General features: G+C 45.0%; 2 protein-coding genes across 5 annotated transcripts in view; one reads left to right on the forward strand and one right to left on the reverse strand.

Annotated features, from left to right (window-relative positions):
- The window catches only part of LOC144611345 (ferritin heavy chain-like), a 131307-nt gene that overhangs the window by 111425 nt on the left and 1029 nt on the right, over positions 1 to 18853 (reverse strand). For 2 of the 4 annotated variants that reach the window (XM_078430412.1, XM_078430410.1), the window contains exon 2: positions 13334 to 13480. In XM_078430412.1, the coding sequence (XP_078286538.1) occupies positions 13334 to 13480 (147 nt within the window). Of the gene's footprint in view, positions 1 to 8695; positions 9063 to 12080; positions 12207 to 13333; positions 13481 to 18853 lie in introns of those variants that run through there. The other 2 variants (XM_078430411.1, XM_078430413.1) reach the window with 2 other exon arrangements.
- LOC144611298 (ferritin heavy chain-like) lies at positions 3110 to 6209 on the forward strand. Its single transcript, XM_078430339.1, has 4 exons — positions 3110 to 3360; positions 4291 to 4437; positions 5036 to 5161; positions 5759 to 6209. Exons 1-4 carry the CDS (start codon positions 3259 to 3261, stop codon positions 5912 to 5914), a joined length of 531 nt encoding a protein of 176 aa, XP_078286465.1. The 5' UTR covers positions 3110 to 3258; the 3' UTR covers positions 5915 to 6209.

Consider the following 18853-nt stretch of genomic DNA (forward strand, 5'->3'; position numbering starts at 1 on the left):
GTGTATATACATATGCACACATATGTACACACACAAAAAAAAACCAATAATAGTGCAATAATAATAACAATAATAGGATTATTTGTATTAGGATTATTAGATTATTAATAGGACCACTGGGACATTATAAAGGGTCTTAAAGAATTAGAAAAAGGAGATAGACACAAAAAGCTGGAGTAACTCAGCAGGACAGGCAGCATCTCTGGAGAGGAGGAGTGGGTGACGTTTCGGATCAAGACCCTTCTTCAGACAGAGAGTCGGGGGAAAGGGAAACGAGAGATATAGACGGGGATGTTGAAAGATATGCTAAAAAGTAACGATGATAAAGGAAACAGGCCATTGTTGGCTGTTTGCTAAACAATTAAAATGCTTTTGAAATATTTTGGATAGAAAGAAAGGTTTGTATTTCCGGCCCAGTGTCGCAGGAGGTAGAGTTGCTGCCTCACAGCACCAGGGACCCGGGTTCCATCCTGACCTCGGGGTGCTGGCTGTGTGGAGTTTGTACGTTCTCCCCGTGACCTGCGTGGATTTTCCCTGGGTACTCCGGTTTCCTCCCACACTCCAAGACGTGCAGGTTTGTAGGTTAACTGGCTGCGGTAGATCTAAACGTCACCACCCCTTACAACTGTAATGAAGGAAATGTTCCTATTCCCAGTACCGGGCAGTCACATGCCTCACTGTGTCAATTCCCTTTACATGTGGAATCCACGTCACTTAAAAGGGAACAGAGTCCCAAATATTTGTACTGTATGACACATGCGTGTTTGAATGCCACGTCTTGTCCATGCTCAATAAGTAGTAGGTAGGTAAATAGTTGGGAAGCAACTGCAATTGCTGGTTTACACCGAAGATAGACACAAAAAATTACCTACGTAGACACAAAATGCTGGAGTAACTCAGTGGGTCAGGCAGCATCTCAGGATAGAAGAAATGGGTGACGTTTCGGGTCGAGACCCTTCTTCAGATGCCAAAGAAGGGCCTCGACCCAAAACGTCACCCATTCATTCTCTCCTGAGATGCTGCCTGTCCCGCTGAGTTGCTCCAGCATTTAGTGTCTATCAGAAGTTCTCGGAGCAGAATTAGGCAATTCGGCCCATCAAGTCCCAGAGATGCTGCCTGTCCCGCTGAGTTACTCCAGCTCTTTGTGTCCGGGCAAGTAAGTAGGAACAAGGGAGGTAAAAGGTACAGGGCAATCAAAAAACCCCCCTCACCTGAATACGTCTGAAGAAGGTGTGAAAGAAGGAACTGGAGATGCTGGTTTAAACTGAAGATACACACACAAAGCTGGAGTAACTCAGCAGGACAGGCAGCATCTCTGGAGAGAAGGAATGGGTGACAATCTGAAGAAGGGTCTCGACCCGAAAGGTCACCCATTCCTTCTCTCCAGAGTCGCTGCCTGTCCCGCGGAGTTACTCCAGCATTTTGTGTCTATCTTAAGTCTGAAGAAGAGTTCTGACATCAAACGTCACTAAACTAAACAAAATGGGGGCAGGAGTAGGGGCTACTCAACCTCACAAACATGCATGACTGTTGAATATGGTCATTGCTCATCTGACCACATTAAACAGTGGTGCATGTTTGAGAGGCCGGGTAGCCTACTCCTGCTCCCATTGGGTTTAGTTAAGTTTAGAGGTACACCGTAGAAACAGGCCCTTCGGCCCACCGAGTCCGCACCGACCAGCGATCCCCGCACGTCAACGCTATCCTACACATCCTAGGGACGATTTATATTCATACCAAGCCAATTGACCTACAAGACTGTACTTCTCTTGAGTGTGGGAGGAAACCGAAGATCTCGGAGAAAACCCACGCAGGTCAAGGGGAGAAGGTATAAACTCCGTACACTAGTAGTCGGGATGGAACCCGGGTCACCAGCGCTGCAAGCGCTGTAAGGCAGCAACTCTACCTCTGCGCCACCGCGCCGCACTCTAACCGCTATGAGAATAAAATGGTCCTGAGATACAGAGCACAAAACATTGGAAATGTTTAGTTTAGTTTAGTGTATTGTCACGTGTACCAAGCTACAGTGTAAAGCTTTATGTTGCACGCTAACCAGTCAGTGGAAAGAATATACATGATTACAATCGAGCTGTCCACAATGTTCATTCACACGGTAAAGGGAATAACGTTAGTGCAAGATAAAGTCCAATTAAAGATAGTCCGAGAATCTTCAATGAGGTGGCTAGAAGCTCAGGACCGCTCCCTAGTTGGTACGTCAAAAACCTTGGTGTGATATTTGACTCTGCATTAAAGTTTGACAAGCAAGTCCACGCTGTGGTCAAAGCCAGCTTCTTCCAGCTTCGTACCATAGCTAAAATCAAACCATTCCTCCAATTTGACGACATTGAAAAAAATCATTCACGCATTCATTTCCTCCCGCCTAGACTACTGCAACTCCCTATACACTGGGATCAGCCAATCATCCCTGTCCCGCAGCGAGACTCCTGACGGGTACCCGTAAAACGGACCACATCACCCCGATTCTGGCCTCTCTCCACTGGCTCCCAGTACGGTACAGAATCAACTTCAAGCTCCTCCTATTCACATACAAAGCCCTAAACGGGCTTGCCTCCCCATATCAAAAATCTTCTAACCCACCACTCTATCTCCAGGTCCCTCAGGTCGGCCGACTTGGGGCTACTGACTATCCCGCGGTCTAGGCTTAAGCTCAGGGGTGACCGCGCTTTTGCGGTTGCAGCTCCGAGACTGTGGAACAGCATCCCTCTCCCCATCAGAACTGCCCCCTCCATCGACTCCTTTAAGTCCAGGCTCAAAACCTATTTCTACTCCCTAGCGTTTGAGGCCCTCTAAGGGGGCGCTGTGAACTGTTTATGTATGTGCTGTTATGTTTGTGTGCCATTGTATGTTCGTTTCTTAGTACCTGAACTGATGTACAGCACTTTGGTCAACGTAGGTTGTTTTTTTAAATGTGCTGTACAAATAAAATTGACTTGACTTTTGACTTGACTAGAACTTATGAACAAGGCCAGAGATGCAAGGGTTAACAAGGCTGTGGTGGGGAGTTGTTTTTTTTGCTGAATCACAACTATGGGGCGGTGTCAGGATTGCAACGTAGGCGGTGGCTGGTGGTTTAAATAGAGCAGCGGAGGGTCTTGGAGCTCAGAATCCGGGTAGTATTCTTGCTTCAACAGTGTTTGAACGGAATAGAACCCCAAACCTCGCGAAACCTTCCTTTCTTGCAGGAGAAACTCTTGTGGTTTTTCTTTTTTTTTGATTTAAGTAACCTTTTGTGTCAGGATGACTTCCCAAGTGCGCCAGAACTACCACCAGGAATGCGAAGCCAGCGTCAACCGGCAGATCAACATGGAGCTCTATGCCTCCTATGTCTACCTGTCCATGGTAAGTGAAGATGAGAAGATGACTGCAGGTGCTGGTACAAGTCGAAGGTATTTATTTCACAAAATGCTGGAGTAACTCAGCAGGTCAGGCAGCATCTCAGGAGAGAAGGAATGGGTGACGTTTCGGGTCGAGACCCTTCTCCAGACTGTCCATGGTAAGTTAGTTGTCTTAACCAGCTGGTAAGTTGTCTTAACCAGCGGGCAAGCTAGCTAGCCCTGGACTGTCTGTGTCTGGCCTCTGGGACAGTCTTGCCTGGCAGGTATTGAACGTCGAACTGGGAAGAAACCTTCAAAAGAGACTCGCTCTTTCCACCGAGAGCCTTTGTTTGCGGGGTTGGAAGGAACTGTTGCAGGTGCTGGTTTGAACCGAGGAAGCTGGAGTAACTCAGGGACAAGCAGCATCTCTGGAGAGAAGGAATGGGGTAGGGACCCTCCTTCAGTCTGGAGAGACCCATTCCTTCTCTCCTTGTCCATCTGAGTTACTCCAGCTTCCTCTGTTTAAACCAGCATCTGCAGTTTCCTTCCTACCCCAGTAAACAATACTGCTCTTGGAGCCTGCCTCTGTTTACGCCTCTTTCTTTGTTCTCTCGAACATCATGGGCAACTCCTCTACTGGGCAATGGCGGCTGCCTGCTTGGGCTCTTTACACAAAGAAAGCTGTTAATCTGTAACTAAAGCACACAATTTCCACACTGTTCCAGGCTTGTAAATAGACCAGCTCTTGTTTACAGTTTAAAAAAATAAATATATTTCTGAGCCTCCTTCATGCTAGAGTTTGGCTGCTGAAGGAGGTTTTTGTTTGTTGCAACAACAGAGACACAGTCTCTTGTTGAAACAACAACAGCAGCAGCAGGTCTTGCAAATGTTGCGGAGGCTGTTTTTGTGCATTTCACTGACGTCTCACTTTGCATTTGTCTTGTGTGTTTTCCAGTCTGCCTACTTCGACCGGGATGATGTGGCGTTGAAGAACTTTGCCAAGTTTTTCCAGGAACAGTCCCACGAGGAGCGGGAGCATGTGGAGAAGCTGATCAAGTTCCAGAACCAGCGTGGGGGTCGTGTTATTCTCCAGGACGTCTCTGTGAGTGGCCGCGGCGGCGACGACGACTCTGTCCTGGGTCACTTTTTGTGCTTTGAATTAAACTTATTCCTGCCCTTGTTTTTTTTTTTTTTTCCTCCAAGTTTTAGAGATGAGGCGTGGAAAAGGGCCCTTCAAGTCCTATCAAGTCCACGCCGACCATCAGCCGATCACTAGTTTCATCCAAGGTATTTGTTCACAAAATGCTGAGTTACTCCAACATTTTGTGAACAAATACCAGCATCTGGAGTTATTTTCTTACACTAGTTTCATCCACACACACGTACCAGGGACAGTTTACAATTTGGTGGCCAATTAACCTACAAACCTGCACGTCTTTGGGCTGTGGGAGGGGAAACTGGGGGGGAAACCTCGCAGGGTCAACTGGAGAAACCCCACTGGGAGAAGGTGCAAACTCCACACAGTCAGCACCAAATGGTCGGGATCAAACCCGGGTCTCTGGCGCTGCAAGTAGGAAGGAACTGGTTTAAACCGAAGGTAGACGCACAGTGCTGGACTAACTCGGTGGGACAGGCAGCATTTCTGGAGAGAAGACCCATTCCTTCTTTAACATACCTGATACCTTCTCTCTCTCTCTCAGAAGCCTGACCGGGACGAGTGGAACAACGGACGGGAGGCTTTGCAGTGTGCGCTTCACCTGGAAAAGACTGTCAACCAGTCTCTTCTGGAGCTCCACAAGCTGGCTTCTGACAAGATCGACCCTCATGTAAGTATTGTGTAGGAAGGATCTGTAGATGTTGTTTTAAAGTGAGGAAAGACCCCAAAAGCTGTAGTAACTCAGGGCAGCATCTCTGGAGAGAAGGGCTGGGTGACGATTCGGGTAGAGACCCTTCTGAAGGGTCTCGACCCTGAAACGTCACCTATTCCTTCTCTCAAGATGCTGCCTGTCCCGCTGCGTTACTCCAGCTTTTTGTGTCTATCCTCGTGTAAGTATTTATCTTTCTCTCCTTCACAGCCTTGTCTGGTTTAAAATGAAACCACTCCTCCCGACAATCACATTGAGGCCACCTCAATTGTCTTGAGGAATGTGTTATGTAAAACGTTTACAGCGCAGCCATTAAGTGCAGTAAGACGGCACTAATATTTGTGCTTCTCTCCCCGTCGTGCAAAACTTCCTCTGGCAGTTTTGTAAAAGGTTTTTGTGGTTATTAGATGTTTTTTTGCTTTGATTGGAGTCGTAATAAATTGAATTTTAATTGGGGTTTTTTTTGTGTGTTGGTTTTAAACCTATTGCACATGGTATGCGTTCTTATTTCTGGGTTGGTTTGAGTTGGTGATTAATGTTGTTTATCCTTTTTTTTAGATGACCGACTTCCTGGAGACTCATTACTTGAATGAGCAGATCGAATCCATCAAGAAGCTTGGAGACATGATTACCAATCTGACCCGCATGGGGGCGCCTCAGAACGGCTTGGCCGAGTACCTGTTTGATAAACATACACTGGGAGAGAGCAGCTAAAACGCCAGACTCAGGAAAACAGTGTGCCTACCTTTTCTTTCCAACTCCAGTACACTTCTCAATGCCTTTCTTTCCCTTTGATAGGATTTCCCTTTAAAATCATGATTCTGTTTCGAGACCGTCATTTTAAACGTGATGTTAACTTGCTTGTGAATTAAGTGACAAGGTGAATCTAATGTGAAACTATTCCAAATTTGTACCTGGTTTCTTTTAAAAAGGAGAAAAAAAAAACCAAGTTGCTGTAAACTGGCACAACTGTTGAGGATTTGTGGCTAAATAAAAATTGGCAAAGGTTTATTTGTGTTTTGTATTGATTTTGAAGTCCTTCTATGTTAGTGTGGACACATGACCTTTGGGCTTACCGAGTTCATGCCGACCAGCGATCCCTGCACATTAACACTATCCTACGCACACTAGGGACAATTTACACTTATAACAAGCCAATTTACCTACAAACCTGCATGTCTTTGGAGTGTGGTAAACTGAAGATCATGGGGAGAATGTACAGAGAAGCAAGAACCCTTAGTCGGGATTGAACCCGGATCGCTGGTGCTGTAAGGCAGCAACTCTACTACTTTGCTGCCCTGTCTCGGCCTCTTCACTTAGTGTTAACTATTCCCTTCCCATAAAGGTGCTTACTCACTGTGACTTTGAGTATTTGGGTGGCTAAAGAATGCACACATTGCATCACCACTCCAGACGTAGGGTGGTTGGAGCTGAGTGGGCACTATTCTTGCAGTAATCTTTGAGAATTGCACTTTGTAACCAAAATTCCTTGACGCACTGGGGAGGGGATATGTTGCAATAATGTAGTGGACATAAGGCACAAGTCTATTCTAGAATGTTGCTTTCTAGACTAAACAGTGCACCAGGTTTTTTTCACTCCATAGTGGTGCCCTTTGATGCAACATTAAAACTTTTTGCTCAATGTAAACCATCTTGTAATGAAAGGGTGGAAGAGTTCTTCCCAATATTTCTCAATGTTTGTAAAACTTTTGGCTCAAACTTCCAGTTACTTAGTTTGGCCCTTTGGCCCACTGAGTCTTCACCAACCAGTGATCCCTGCACGTTAACACCATCCTACACACACTGGGGACAATTTACATTTATACCAATCCAATTGACTGACAAACCTGTGTGGGAGGAAACCAAAGATCTCAGAAAACACATGCAGTCACTGGGAGAATGTACAAACTCCATGCACACAGCATCCTGTAGGAAAATAACTGCAGTTGCTGGTTCAAATTGAAGGTAGAGGCAAAATGCTGGAGTGACTCAGCAGGCCAGGCAGCATCTCTGGAGAGAAGGAATGGGTGACATTTTGGGCCGGGACCCTTCTTCAGTAGGCGGGATCGAAACCGGGGCTCCGGCGCTGTAAGGCAGCAATTCTACGGTTGTGCCACCCAAAATATCTATCTAAATAGACTGGCCACACAATTTCAGCATGGTTTTGGGCACTACACTCCTGTGGTGGAAAGTGCACTGTTGGGGGAAATTCAAAATCATAGATATTGGGGGTTGAGACCAAAGATACTAGAGGAGCAAGATGAACCACTCCGTTTAAATTTCCTATACTGAAGTGTAGTACGCAAAGGAGCGTAACGTCTGCCATTTTAGTAGGCAAAACCCGCCGTTCGCTCTGCCTCTCGCAGTGTAATCAGTGTTTTGGGGGAACAGTATGTGTGACGATACTATTAAAATGCAGAATATATCATCAATTCACAGATTTTTGTTATTTTTTAAAAATTGTTTCTGCCTAATAAAATGGCACCATGACATACTACGGTTTTTAGGGTCGAGTGATCTAATCTTGTTCCTCTAGTATCTTTGGTTGAGACTGAGTCTCGGGAAATCCACAACACCCTAACCCCTCACTCATCTTCCTGCTACCATTGACAAGGTGGTACAGGAGCCTGACAACCAAAACCCCCGGGTTCAAGAACTGCTTTCTGCCCAACAACCTTCAGGCCCTTGGGCCATACTGCACAACCCTGTCTCAGTAATGTGTAGGAAAGATGCTGGTTTAAACCGTAGACACAAAAAGCTGGAGTAATTCAGCGGGTCAGACAGCATCTCTGGAGAAAAGGAATAGGTGACGTTTCGGGTCGACCCTTCTTCAGGTTGAAGAAGGGTCTCGACCCGAACCGTCATCTATTCCTTCTATCCAGAGATGCTGCCTGTCCTGCTGAGTTATTCGTGTATGACAAACACTCTTGATCTTGTGTAGAGGATGTTGGATGAGTGGAATTGTAATGGGTGAGATAGGAAGCATATATAAGCACGGGACTTGCGGGAATTCCAATGCAATATTGTTACGTTGGTATCCTGTATTCACTGCTCCCTATATGGTCTCCTTTACATTGGCATGGCCAAGCATAGATTAGGCAACCATTTCGCCAAACACTTGTACTCTGTCCACCTGTGTCTGCCGGATCTCCTGGTTGCTAACCATTTTAACTTCCCGATCAATTACTGACCTTTCTGTCTTTGCCCGCCTTGGTTCTCGTGAGGCCACAAGAACAACAGCTCATAATCCACCTAAAATATAAACATTGAGTGTAGGAAGGAACTGCAGATGCTGGTTTACACTGAAGATAAATCTTCCCCCTGGTGCTTCACCTTTCCTGAGAAAGGACATTCAGACACTGGCCAAGGTTTCCTCGTGTTAAAAAGTTTTCTTATCCTTTGTAGATCCAAAAAAAAATCTGACAAGCAAAATGGTAAAGTTCTCACAGTACTTTTATTTGGGAACAGATGGCAACATGTGCCATGCAGTGCCTGGTCTTTAATCTGGTCCTACAATGGCCAGGACCAGGTTGACCACAATAATTTAACACTTGAGACACTGGAATGGATAGTGCCCTCTTGCTCAGGTGAACAATGGAATCCTCGCTGTACAGATGGTTAGATAACAAGCTGAAAAACTTGCAGGAGGCGGGAAAAGCCAGGCATGTCATATCCTAAGGGGATGAGTTCGCCAAAGCCCATGTCATTAACTGTTCTTCCCCAGGGTGTGCTTGTCGAACAGGTACTCTCCCATACCATTCTCAGGGGCTCCCAGTCTCTTCAGGTTGGTGATGTGCTCTCCAAGCTTCCTAATGGCCTCGAGCTGATCACTCAAGTAGTTTGACTCCAAGAACTCACATAACTGTAACAGGAAGAGAAGGTTGCGTTGAAGGGTTTCACCCGAAAAGGGATACACAAGTTCCAAAACCACCTGCATTAGCCTTTTGACTAGTGAGGAAAAATTCCAATTCGAAATTTTGAACAGGTCAGTTAAATTCTGAACATGTCGTGTCTCTGAACTTCTGTGCAGATCGAATAATCAAATGAAATCTCTCACGAGCACATCTCGGTTTTTAATCACACTTTCAGTGGTAGCTGTGCTTTCATTTGTCTGGGCATTAGGATTTCGGAAAATTCATTCCTTCCCCATTTTTACGATGCTCCTTACAATATACCTCGGCTAAGCTTCTGTTCATCTCAGTCACAGTACAGAAATAAGTCCTACAGCCCCTCTTGCCTCAGCTGACGATTGTACCTATACCAATCCTTTTAATGGCTTACTAGGCCTTTCTCATCTGGAATATATTACTTTGAAGACCATTAGCTTCTGTTAATTGCTTCCAGTGAGATAGCCACCTGCTGATAACAAAGTATAAAAGTTTTTATATCTGCTACAAATAAGTATTTTTATGGAAGGTAGACACAAAATGCTGGAGTAACTCAGCGGGTCAGGCAGCATCTCTGGAGAGAAGGAATGGGTGACGTTTCGGGTCGAGATCCTCTTCAGACTGAAGTCAGGGGAGGGGGCGGGATAAAGATAGGATGTAGATTCACCAACCATTAAAACTCCAGCAGAACCTTTGAATATATAAAGCATTTAAGCAGAATTCAGCTTTTCATGAACAAATTACTAATATCAATTACTTTGTAAAAAGTCAAATTGGGCTCTGTGCTAAATTGTGCAATTTAACCTAAAGTTGCACTTAATTCTGTGGGTTTTGAGTCAAAACCTATATGCTCCATAGGAACACATTTACATGGGTCTGTCCTAATTATTATTTGGTTTCGTGCAAAATCCTGCTTGATATTTTGCCAGAACACGTTGAAACATTTTATCAGAATAAAAAACTTGGCATGTATGCAAGGTTATAGAATAAGATATCTAGATGTTACCCCTACGGTGGATATGAACATATCTGTCGCTTGAACCTGGAAAAGTTCTGTTTTGCACTCAAATAATTAAGGAGTGCAAATTTCACACAGTGGTACAGAGACTTGACAAAGGACAGTGTATTATTAAAAGTGGTCTTAGAATTGGTATTATTGCCTGGCATTTAATGCAATGCTATGCAGTGCAGAAAACCCAGTAGTTCTGCCATTGAGTGCAACTTTTGTCAACAAATCACAAGGGAAACAATGTTCATAGGTTTTAGTTGCAGAATAAGGCCATTCGGCCCATCATGCCTACTCCACCATTCAATCATGGCTGGTCTATCTTTCCCTCTCCACCCTTCCCCTGATACTCTTATTAATCCAAAATCTGTCAATCTCCGCATTAAAAATATCCGTTGACTTGGCTTCCACAGCCATCTGTGGCAATGAGTTCCAATGAATGGTAATGAACGTGTGCTTCCCTTCCAAATTCACTGTCGATAAATCAAGAATGGGGGATTTTAATCCATACTTTCCAAGGTAACATATAACATTCCTCTTCAAAATGTAACCATGCAAGATAGAAAGAGGCTATTTGGCACATCATGAATGTGTTAGTTGTTTGAAGAAAGGGTTCTATCACTCTTTCCCGATATCACTGGAACATGTGTGATTCTGAGAAGCATTAACATGGTGGACGCTGTTTGCTCAGGTGAGAATGGCTGGACTTATCCCTCAAGTATTTGCTCCATTACTATGTGTCATAAGAGTCATAGAGTGATACAGCGTGGAAACAGGTCCTTCGGCCCAACTTGCTCACACCGGCCAACATGTCCCAACTGCACTAGTCCCACCTGCCCGCACTTGGTCCATATCCCTCCAAACCTGTCCTGTCCATGTACCTGTCTAACTGTTTCTTAAATGTTGGGATAGTCCCAGCCTCAACTACCTCCTCTAGCAGCTTGTTCCATACACCCACCACCCTTTGTGTGAAATGGATTATCTTCTTAAAGCTTATGATAGTCACAAAAAGCTGGAGTAACTCAGCAGGTCAGACTGCATCTCTGGAGAAAATGTGACGTTTGGGGTCGAGACCCTTCTGCAGACCTAACCCTAATGCTTATGCCATTTTCACCAAAAACCTCTGTAAATTTGCTTGCCTCTCCCTCATCCCATCGCAAGTAAAGTAGTGTCAGAAAAGAAGTGTCAGATAAGTGGGAGAGATACCAATTTTAATAGCATCAGGGGATTATGCAAAGTACTGAGAATTTCATGCTTTCTTTGTGTGTAAATTTGATTACTTGAGACTGACTGGCTGGCCAGCCTCAACTACCTCCTCTGGCAGCTTGTTCCATATACTCACCACCCTTTGTGTGAAAAAGTTACCCCTCAGATTCCTATTAAATCTTTCCCCCTTCACCTTAAATCTCTGGTCCTCGATTCACCTACTCTGGGCAAGAGACTCTGTGCATCTACCCGATCTATTCCTCAAATTGATCTATTCCTCAGGTTGGAACGAACCTGTTGGAATTGCTTCTCTGCCTGTTCAAGCAGAACATTCTAGATTCTCAAACCACATTATGTAAGCCTTTTATTTTCAGTTTCCTAACTGGATTGCGTTTCTTTCCCAAACATCTGAAATCTGTGTTTCAAAGAATAGCTTTCCAATCTGAGCACGGTGGCCTTGGTTTGATAAGATTGATACACTTACAGCGGCACGGTGGCGCAGTGGTAGAGTTGCTGCCTTACAGCGCCTGAGACCCAGGTTCGACCCTGACTGTATGGAGTTTGTACGTTCTCCCCGTGACTTGCGTGGGTTTCCTCTGGGTTCCTTCCACACTCCAAAGATGTACAGGTTTGTAGGTTAATTGGCTTCGTATAATTGTAAATTGTCCCTTGTGTGTGTAGGACAATGTTAGTGTGCGGGGATTGCTGATCGGCGTGGACTCGATGGGCCGAAGCGCCTGTTTCCACACTGTATCTCTAAACTAAATTGAACTAAACTTACACTGACGTCATTCTGTTCACTCCCCAGTTTGTGCAGGTTGAGGATGCATTGATTGACCTCTATCTCCAGCTGCAGTGCCTGCTCCATTGCCTCCAAGCCACTGCCCCACTCGTCGTGGTACGGTTTCTGAAAACACAAGAAGCTCCATACCATCCAGTAAAAGGCTGCCTGTATGACTGGTACTCCAGTAGTAAGCAGGTTCCTGCACCGCACTGGCACCATGTGCCTGCAGTGTGTAACACTTCAAATTACTTGTGAATGCTGCAGTTCTTCCCACCCTCAATCACCAAGACAAGGCAGATAATGTGTCGGAAGGAACAGATAAACCAAAGATAGACACAGAAAGCTGGAGTAATTCAGCAGGTCTCAGCAGGCGGCATCTCATGGAGAATCTCTGGCAATTATCTGAATGGTCTCGACCCTAAACGTCACCTATTTCTTTTCTCCAGAGATGCTGCCTGACCCACTGGGATACTCCAGGTTTTGCTGTCTATCTCAGGGCAGATAATGCATGGGTAAACCACAATTTCTAGGCTTTCTCAACTCGCCACTTGGAACGTAAAAAATTGAAGCAGAAAAGGCCATTTGACCCCTTGTGCGTGCTTCATCATTCATGAAGAAAATGGTCGATCTTTTACGCTCAGTGCCACTTTCTGCACTAATCCCACATTCCTTGATTTTGCAAGATTTTATCAATACTGACTGGTCTTGAACAGTCACAGAACTATACTGCATGGAAACAGATCCTTTGGCCGAACTCATCCATCCTGACCAATTTTCCTATCTGAGTTAGTCCCACTTGTCTGTGTCTGCCCCATGGTTTAAGATGAAGTGGGAAAAGATTTAATAGGAATCTGAGGGATAACTTTTTCACACAGAGGACGGTGGGTGTATGGAACAAGCTGCCAGAGGAGGTAGTTGAGGCAGGGGCTAGCCCAACGTTTAAGAAACAGTTAGACAGATACATGGATAGGACAGGTTTGGTGGGATTTGGTCCAAACGTGGGCAGCTGCGATGTGTTGGCTGGTGTAGGCAAGTTGGGCTGAAGGGCCTGTTTCCACACTGTGTCACTCTATGACTATGATGGTCAACAGGCGTCACCGCTACGTACTCAATCAGCAATAAAACAAAGGAAATGGATGCCCGACTTGCTGGTTACACATTCATCTAATAACATTCTTTTTATTGAAAGACGAGGGCTAGAAGTTAAAGAAAGTAGTCAGAAGGGACAGGGTCATTTCACTCCCACTAACCTTGATATCATGCAGGATGATGCGGCTTCCACGCTTATTCTGAAACATCATCAGCTTCTCAGCATGCTCCCGCTCCTCGACGGACTGCTCCAGGTAAAACTTGGCAAAGTTTTTCAAAGAAACATCACGACGGTCGAAGTAATATGACTGTAACAGAAATAAGCAATGTCAGAAGATAGACACAAAAAGCTGGAGTAACTCAGCGGGACAGGCAGCATCTCTGGAGAGAAAAAATGGGTGACATTTCGTATAGAGGCCCTTCTTCAGTCTGAAGGGTTTCGACCCGAAACATCACCCATTCCTTCTCTCCAGAGATGTTGCCTGTCCCGCTGAGTTACTCCAGCTTTGTGTGACTGTCTTAGGTTTAAACCAGCATCCGCAGTTCCTTCCTATCATAAGCAATGTCAGGACTGGTAGCTTAATGGGACTCGTAATCAAGTCTCGTAGCTGAAAGTGCAGGCTAATATTGAGCTAAAATTATTGCATCCGCTCCTGACTTCAGATCCTCTTTCATCATCCACAAGGCATGTTAGGAGTACAACGGAGCACTCTAGAGGCTCAGAACAGCCTTAGATAAGGACGCTGCGGCATGGTGGCGCAGCGGTAGAGTTGCTGCCTTACGCCAGAGACCCGGGTCTGATCCTGACCACGGGTGCTTGTCTGTAGCAAGTGTGTACATTCACCCCGTGACGTGCGTGGGTTTTCTCCGGGATCTCCGGTTTCCTCCCACACTCCAAAGACATACAGATTTGTAGGTTAATTGGCTTGCTATAATTGTAAATTGTCCCCAGTGTGTGTAGGATTGTGTTAATGTGCAGGGGTCGCTGGTCGGCGTGTACTCGGTGGGCTGAAGGGCCTGTTACCGTTCTGTATTTATTAACTCAACTAAACTAAACATAGCCTGTTTGACTGGTACCCCAACATCACCCCAAATTTCACTCACTCCACCAGTGTGTTCGTTGTACCATCTACTAGATCTACAACCATCTAGGTTGTACCACCTAGAATTCATGGCCTAATGATGCTTGACAATGGCATCAACTTTGTTCTCTTCCAAGTCTCATGTCATCCTTGCTTTGAAATACAGTATACCATTTGATTCCTGCTCTTTGTCATCACGTCTAAATTCCCTACCCAAAATTACGAAGCACATTTGCCAGGATGGTCGGCGGTTCATGTGGCAACTCACCAGCACTTCTTCAAGGCAATTAGGTGATGAGCATTACATGATAATCCTGTTGCTGACAATCGTATCTCCTGAATATCATACAGAAAATCATGAGAGGAATAGATTAGGTAGATGCAGAATCTCTTGCCCAGAGTAGGTGAATCGAAGACCAGAAGATATAGGTTTAAGGTGAAGTGGAAAAGATTTTAATAGGAATCTGAGGGGTAACGTTTTCACACAATAGGTGGTGGGTGTATGGAACAAGCTGCCAGAGGAGATAGTTGAGGCAGGAACTATCCCAACATTTAAGAAACAGTTAGACAGGTACATGGACAGGACAGGTTTGAAGGGATATGGGCCAAACCCAGTCAGGTGGGACTAGTGTAGCTGGGACATGTTGGCTGGTTGTGGGCAAGTTGGGTTGAAGGGCCTGTTTCCACACTGTATCACTCCATAACATGAGCACATCACCCTGGCAAGGACATAACTTGCCTCCCCCTCGCTGTTGCTGCATCAAGGCCTGGGGGATTCTAACAAACACTCCCTGGGATCTGGCCGTGACAGGATGGACAGCCAGCTTCTAAACACTGCTAAAGAAAGGTTGCCGAGGTTCAAGGATAGCACTTTCACGTCTGAATCACATGTTGCGGATTTTGGTTGTACTCCAGACGCTGACTCTGTATTTTGTAGATGACACAAACAGCATGGTGATGATGGTGAAGGAGAATGAATAGATGAAGATCGTGAGGAGGTTGGAGTGCCAACTAATCAGGCGGCTATGTTCAGGGAGTATTCAAGCTCCTTGAGTGATATTGGAGCTGCACTCATCCAGGTAAGTGGAGCATATTCCATCTGGTGGAAAAGCTTTGAGGTTTCAGGGCACACAGTCTCTGACCTTCTCTTGCAGCTGAGGCTTGTCCAATGGGTGAGGAGAGGGACGTCGGTTCCCTTGTCGATCCAGACGTCCAAGGAAGGCGACGGCTGGAGGACCTGCAGCAGCCGGGGCTTGCCTGGATCGGGCACCGCTCTTGTCTTAAGAGTTAAAGAGCGGATTGGACTTTGAAAATAGCGCCAAAACCTAGCGCCTCTTGCATGCGGTCTCAGTGGACTATTTCTGTACACTTTGCTAATTGGGAATTGTGCTTAGGTATGGCAATACTAAGAAAAGAATTTCACTGTGCGTTTGCACCTGTGACAATAAAGCACCTTTGACCATTAAGTTGAATTCCTGGACATAGGTGACCACTCGGATGTGGAAAACCCAGCAGGTAATGCCATTAAATGTCAAGGGTCGGTGCTTAGACTTTTTTGTTGCATGTGACCTTTGCCTGGTGCTTTGACAAAGGATCCAACTGGCATAATTTTGAGGAAGAACAAGGGTGTTGCTCTTTGTGACCTGGCCAATATTTATCTTTCAACAAACATCATTAAAGCTGCTATCAGACGCTTGTTAGTGAGAGCTTGTTATGGCTAAACTGATTCTTACATTTCAAAAACAGTGAGGAAAAATCATTAACGCAAATATGGTTCAGGAGTTCCTGACGTCTTGAGGTGTATCTCATTAACAGTGGAAACCGATGTAAAATTTCAAGCTTGTCGTACTAAACATCAATTCTCTCACCACTGGAAGCTAAGACGTGCCTCTAATTTAGGAGATTGTAATAACGATGCGTATGCACCGAACAAAAAGATTTTCAGAGCAACTTTGTTTGATTTATCTGAGTCACCTTAATTATCTGAATAGCATTACATTATCTATTGTTTAAAACTAGTAATTTCAGACATCTTCTACTGCTATAATTGGTCAATTAAAAGTGTTCATCTGTTCTTTCTATAGATTAGGCCCAGACTGCTGTGTCCAGAAAACACAGCATTTGCTTTTGTTTTATATTCATCCTACTCCATTTTATACAAGAATAGCAAGTGAATTCGGCCTCAACCTCTGTTGTGAATAGCAGCAAATCTTGAGATTTTTTTTATTTGAAACATCCTACTTTGTGCTGCTTCTATGTTGATTACTTACCATTTTTATTTTGGCATTTGTAAATGTTGCTGGGTTGTGGTGGTATGGGGTGAATATATTGATTGTTAATCGGCATGGTGAGATTGTAAAGAGGTGACCAAGATTAGAAACTGGCCTTTTAACCCACCCGTGTCCATACCTACCATCACCCATTTACACTAATCACACTCATGTTATTTTATTCTCCCAACAGATTATGCAACTCACATACTTACTAGGCCAATTAACTACCTATCTTTGCAAGTTTCCAGGGGAAACCAGCTCAGTTATAGAAATGGAAGGTATTTATTTCACAAAATGCTGGAGTAACTCAGCAGGTCAGGCAGCATCTCAGGAGAGAAGGAATGGGTGACGTTTCAGGTCGAGACCCTTCTTCAGACAATGCTGCCTGACCTGCTGAGTTACTCCAGCATTTTGTGAAATAAATACCTTCGATTTGTACCAGCATCTGCAGTTATTTTCTTACACAGTTATAGAAATGTGCACACAGTCCATACAGATAACATCAGCTGAGTTGATGGAGTTGAAAGGAAATTAAACCTGGGTTACTGTGGCTGTGAGGTACAATACCAGCCAATTGTATCGATGGATAGAGAGGAATTGAGAGGCTCTGTGTTGAATTAGTTTAAATGATTTTGGATCACGTCAATTGATATGAAACACTACCGCACTATGAATGAAGCACTACCCTGCTGGGATTAGAGGGCATATTTTGCCTCTACTGGAGTCATGAGACTTTTATGAAAGGATACACTGGTGTTTGAAGGGGTGACGGGAACTATGTAGCCCTCAGGCCTTCTTCACCATTCAATAAGGTTATTGCTGGTGCTTTGCCTCGGTACCACTTTCCAAATCTGTTGCTCGCCCGACTGGGGGAAGCTGGGGGTGGCAGTGTTTGTTTTGGGATCTTTATCCTACCTATTCCTCGTGATCTCTATAAGATTACTCATCCTCCCGCACTCCTAGGAATGAAGTCCTAGCCTGCTCTATGGAGGAAGCCATGTCTCCCTGCTGGGCTTTGCAGAATGTTTGTGTTGGGATTTTTACCCAGTTATCCTGCCTAATCATCATGTTCTCTTTCAGATTACTCCTCATCCTCTTGGACTCCAAGGAATGAAGTTCTATTCTGCCATTCCTTCTCTCCAGAGATGGTGCCTGCCCCGCTGAGTTACTCCAGCATTTACAAAACAATATATCTTTATTGTCATTGTACAGGGGTACAACGAGATTGGGAATGCGACTTCCATACGATGCAATAAATTAGTTAGTTAATCAACATAAATTTAGACAACCCAGTGAAACAGAATTAGAAACAGTTTTAAAACAGAATAAAGAGCAAATAGGTCTGTGCCGGGTCGCTGTGCGGTGTGACCATCCGACTCAGCAGGACCGGTTCAGTTTTTTTGTGTCTATCTTCGGTTTAAACCAGCATCTGCAGTTCCTTCCTGCACATGCTGTCTAAGGAAAGTGACGGTTGGAGGACCTGCAGCAGCCTGGGGGTTGACTAGATCGGGCACTGCTCATAAGAGTTAAAGCGCGGACTGGACTTTGAAAATAGCGCCAAAACCGTCTTTTGCAGGCGATTTTAGTGGACTAATTATGTACACTTTGCTAATCGGGGATTGTGCTTAGGTATGGCAATACTTTACTGAACTGTATGTAAGAAAATAATTTCACTGTGCGTTTGCACAGGTGACAATAAAGCACCATTGACCATTAAGTTGAATTCCTGGGCATAGGTGACCACTAGGTTGTGGAAAACCCCGCTAGTAATGCCATTATATGTCAAGGGTCAGTGCTTAGACTCTTTTGTTGCAGATGGCCGACGGTAGCCCTCCCTACGGGTGAAAGCATGTCTCCCTGGTGGGGAAAAACAAACTGCGGATGCTGGTTTAAATCGAAGGTAGACACAAAATGCTGGAGTAACTCAGCGGGATAAGCAACAGCTCTGGAGAGAAGGAATGGGTGACGTTTCGGGTCGAGACCCTTCTTCAAACCCGAAACTTCTTCAGACCCTTCTTCTCCCTGGTGGGGATGCAGAGTGTTTGTGTTGGGATCCCCAACAGGGAGACATGGGTAAATCTTTACTCGTTTACCTTACCTATTCCTCATGATCTCGATAAGATTACTTCCCATCCTCCTGCACTCCAAGGAATGAAGTCCCAGCCTCCTCTCTGGTAGCCCTCCCTATGAAGTAAGCTGGGGTGTGCAGAGTGTCTGTGTTGGGATATTTACCCATTTACCCTGTTGGGGTCTGCAGAGTGTTTGTGTTGGTATATTTACCCATTTACCTTGCTGGGGTCTGCAGAGTGTCTGTGTTGGGATATTT

The sequence above is a fragment of the Rhinoraja longicauda genome, chromosome 40 (genome assembly GCF_053455715.1).
Source record: "Rhinoraja longicauda isolate Sanriku21f chromosome 40, sRhiLon1.1, whole genome shotgun sequence".
NCBI classification, from domain to species: domain Eukaryota; kingdom Metazoa; phylum Chordata; class Chondrichthyes; order Rajiformes; family Arhynchobatidae; genus Rhinoraja; species Rhinoraja longicauda.

What these genes read in the sequence shown, in the direction of transcription:
- LOC144611298 (XM_078430339.1), top strand. Translation starts at nt 3,259, where the DNA reads ATGACTTCCCAAGTGCGCCAGAACTACCACCAGGAATGCGAAGCCAGC. An exon ending in TTATTCTCCAGGACGTCTCT is followed by an intron (nt 4,438 to 5,035) that starts GTGAGTGGCCGC and finishes TCTCTCTCTCAG; the next exon opens with AAGCCTGACCGGGACGAGTG. An exon ending in CTGACAAGATCGACCCTCAT is followed by an intron (nt 5,162 to 5,758) that starts GTAAGTATTGTG and finishes CCTTTTTTTTAG; the next exon opens with ATGACCGACTTCCTGGAGAC.